The 1,216-nt window shown below is 49.8% G+C and overlaps 1 protein-coding gene across 1 annotated transcript in view; it reads right to left on the bottom strand.

The window, feature by feature from the left end:
• ERCC1 (ERCC excision repair 1, endonuclease non-catalytic subunit) overlaps positions 1-1,216 on the bottom strand; it is a 20,425-nt gene that overhangs the window by 11,873 nt on the left and 7,336 nt on the right. The window contains exon 2 of the mRNA XM_007943069.1: positions 720-935. Coding sequence (XP_007941260.1) covers positions 720-935 — 216 coding nt within the window. The remainder of the gene's footprint in view (positions 1-719; positions 936-1,216) is intronic.

The raw sequence follows: 1,216 nt of genomic DNA, 5'->3' as shown, positions 1-1,216 counted from the left end.
TCGACGGCACATAACAGCAACAACAACCAGCAATGTATGAGGATTCCAACTTCTCCACATCCTCGCCGACACTTATTAATGTCTAACTTTTTGGTTCTAGCCATCCTAGTAGGAGGGAAGTAATAGCTCATTGTGGTTTTGTTCTGCATTTCCCTGATGTCTAATGATGTTGAGAACTTATACATATGCTTGGCTCCAACTATGTAATCTGTGTCCATTGCCTTTCCCGTCCACTGGAATGCCAGTTCCACCCTTGGCAGGCATTTATCTGTTGGCTTTCATTCATTCTATCCTCATGAACTTGGAACAACACCTAGTACCCTCTGTACCTATTTGTGGACTAAATAGATGGATGACTCCCCACTTAAAGATGACCAAACTAAGGCACAGATGAGTTAATTCACTTGACCAAGATCATACTGCTACGGTGTGTCAGAGCAGGGATTCGAACTTGGATCTGTGTTTAATAAATAGATTTTGAATGAATGAACAAGCCTGAGGACAGAAAATGTAGCTGCATGGTTACACCCCCCAAAACAGCTGGGGCACCCCCAACCCACACAAAAATTGTTACATTAATGAATGAATAAATGAATGGATGGCACTGCGTTACTGAAGTAGCTAAAACTCACGTTGCCTTCCCCTGCCCGCCAGAGCCATCCTCATACAGTGTTTCCCATCAGAATCCTCAAAGCCCCCTCCTCTATCCCCATCCTCACCTGCCGGGGACTCACGATGATGCTGTTGGATTTTGCCCCCGGTTTCAGGGCCTGGTTGGGGGCCTCTCCTGCCGGGGGGTGTGGCTCTGCGGGGCATGTGGCTGCAGCCCTTCCCGGAGGGCCCGAGATGGCGTATTCGGCGTAGGTCTGAGGGGCCACCTGGGCCGAGGTCTCCACAGCAGGAAGGCTCCGTGCGGATTTGAACAAAGGCTTGGCCTGTGGGGAAACGCGTGGATAGGTGCAGTGTTCAGGGCCCACAAAAGGGGTGTGGGAGGGAGTCCCTCCCTGCTCATGAGGTCACTCTGCTTTCCATTCTCCCAGTGCCCCTTCCAGAAGCAAAGCTTTAAAAGGGCTGAGAACTAGAGGGAGCGAGTAGTTGAACCCGTGGGCTCAGGATCATAGTCGCAGGGGACATCAAGCTCAATTGGCATAACATACTATACAAAACATTGTTCCCCCTCCTACTTTGGAGAGTAGCGACTGGGATCTTAAAAGCT

Source organism: Orycteropus afer, unplaced genomic scaffold (genome assembly GCF_000298275.1).
Source record: "Orycteropus afer afer isolate SDZICR_OR568_19922 unplaced genomic scaffold, OryAfe1.0 scaffold00099, whole genome shotgun sequence".
Lineage (NCBI taxonomy): Eukaryota > Metazoa > Chordata > Mammalia > Tubulidentata > Orycteropodidae > Orycteropus > Orycteropus afer.
This window is presented reverse-complemented; position numbering and strand designations above follow the sequence as displayed.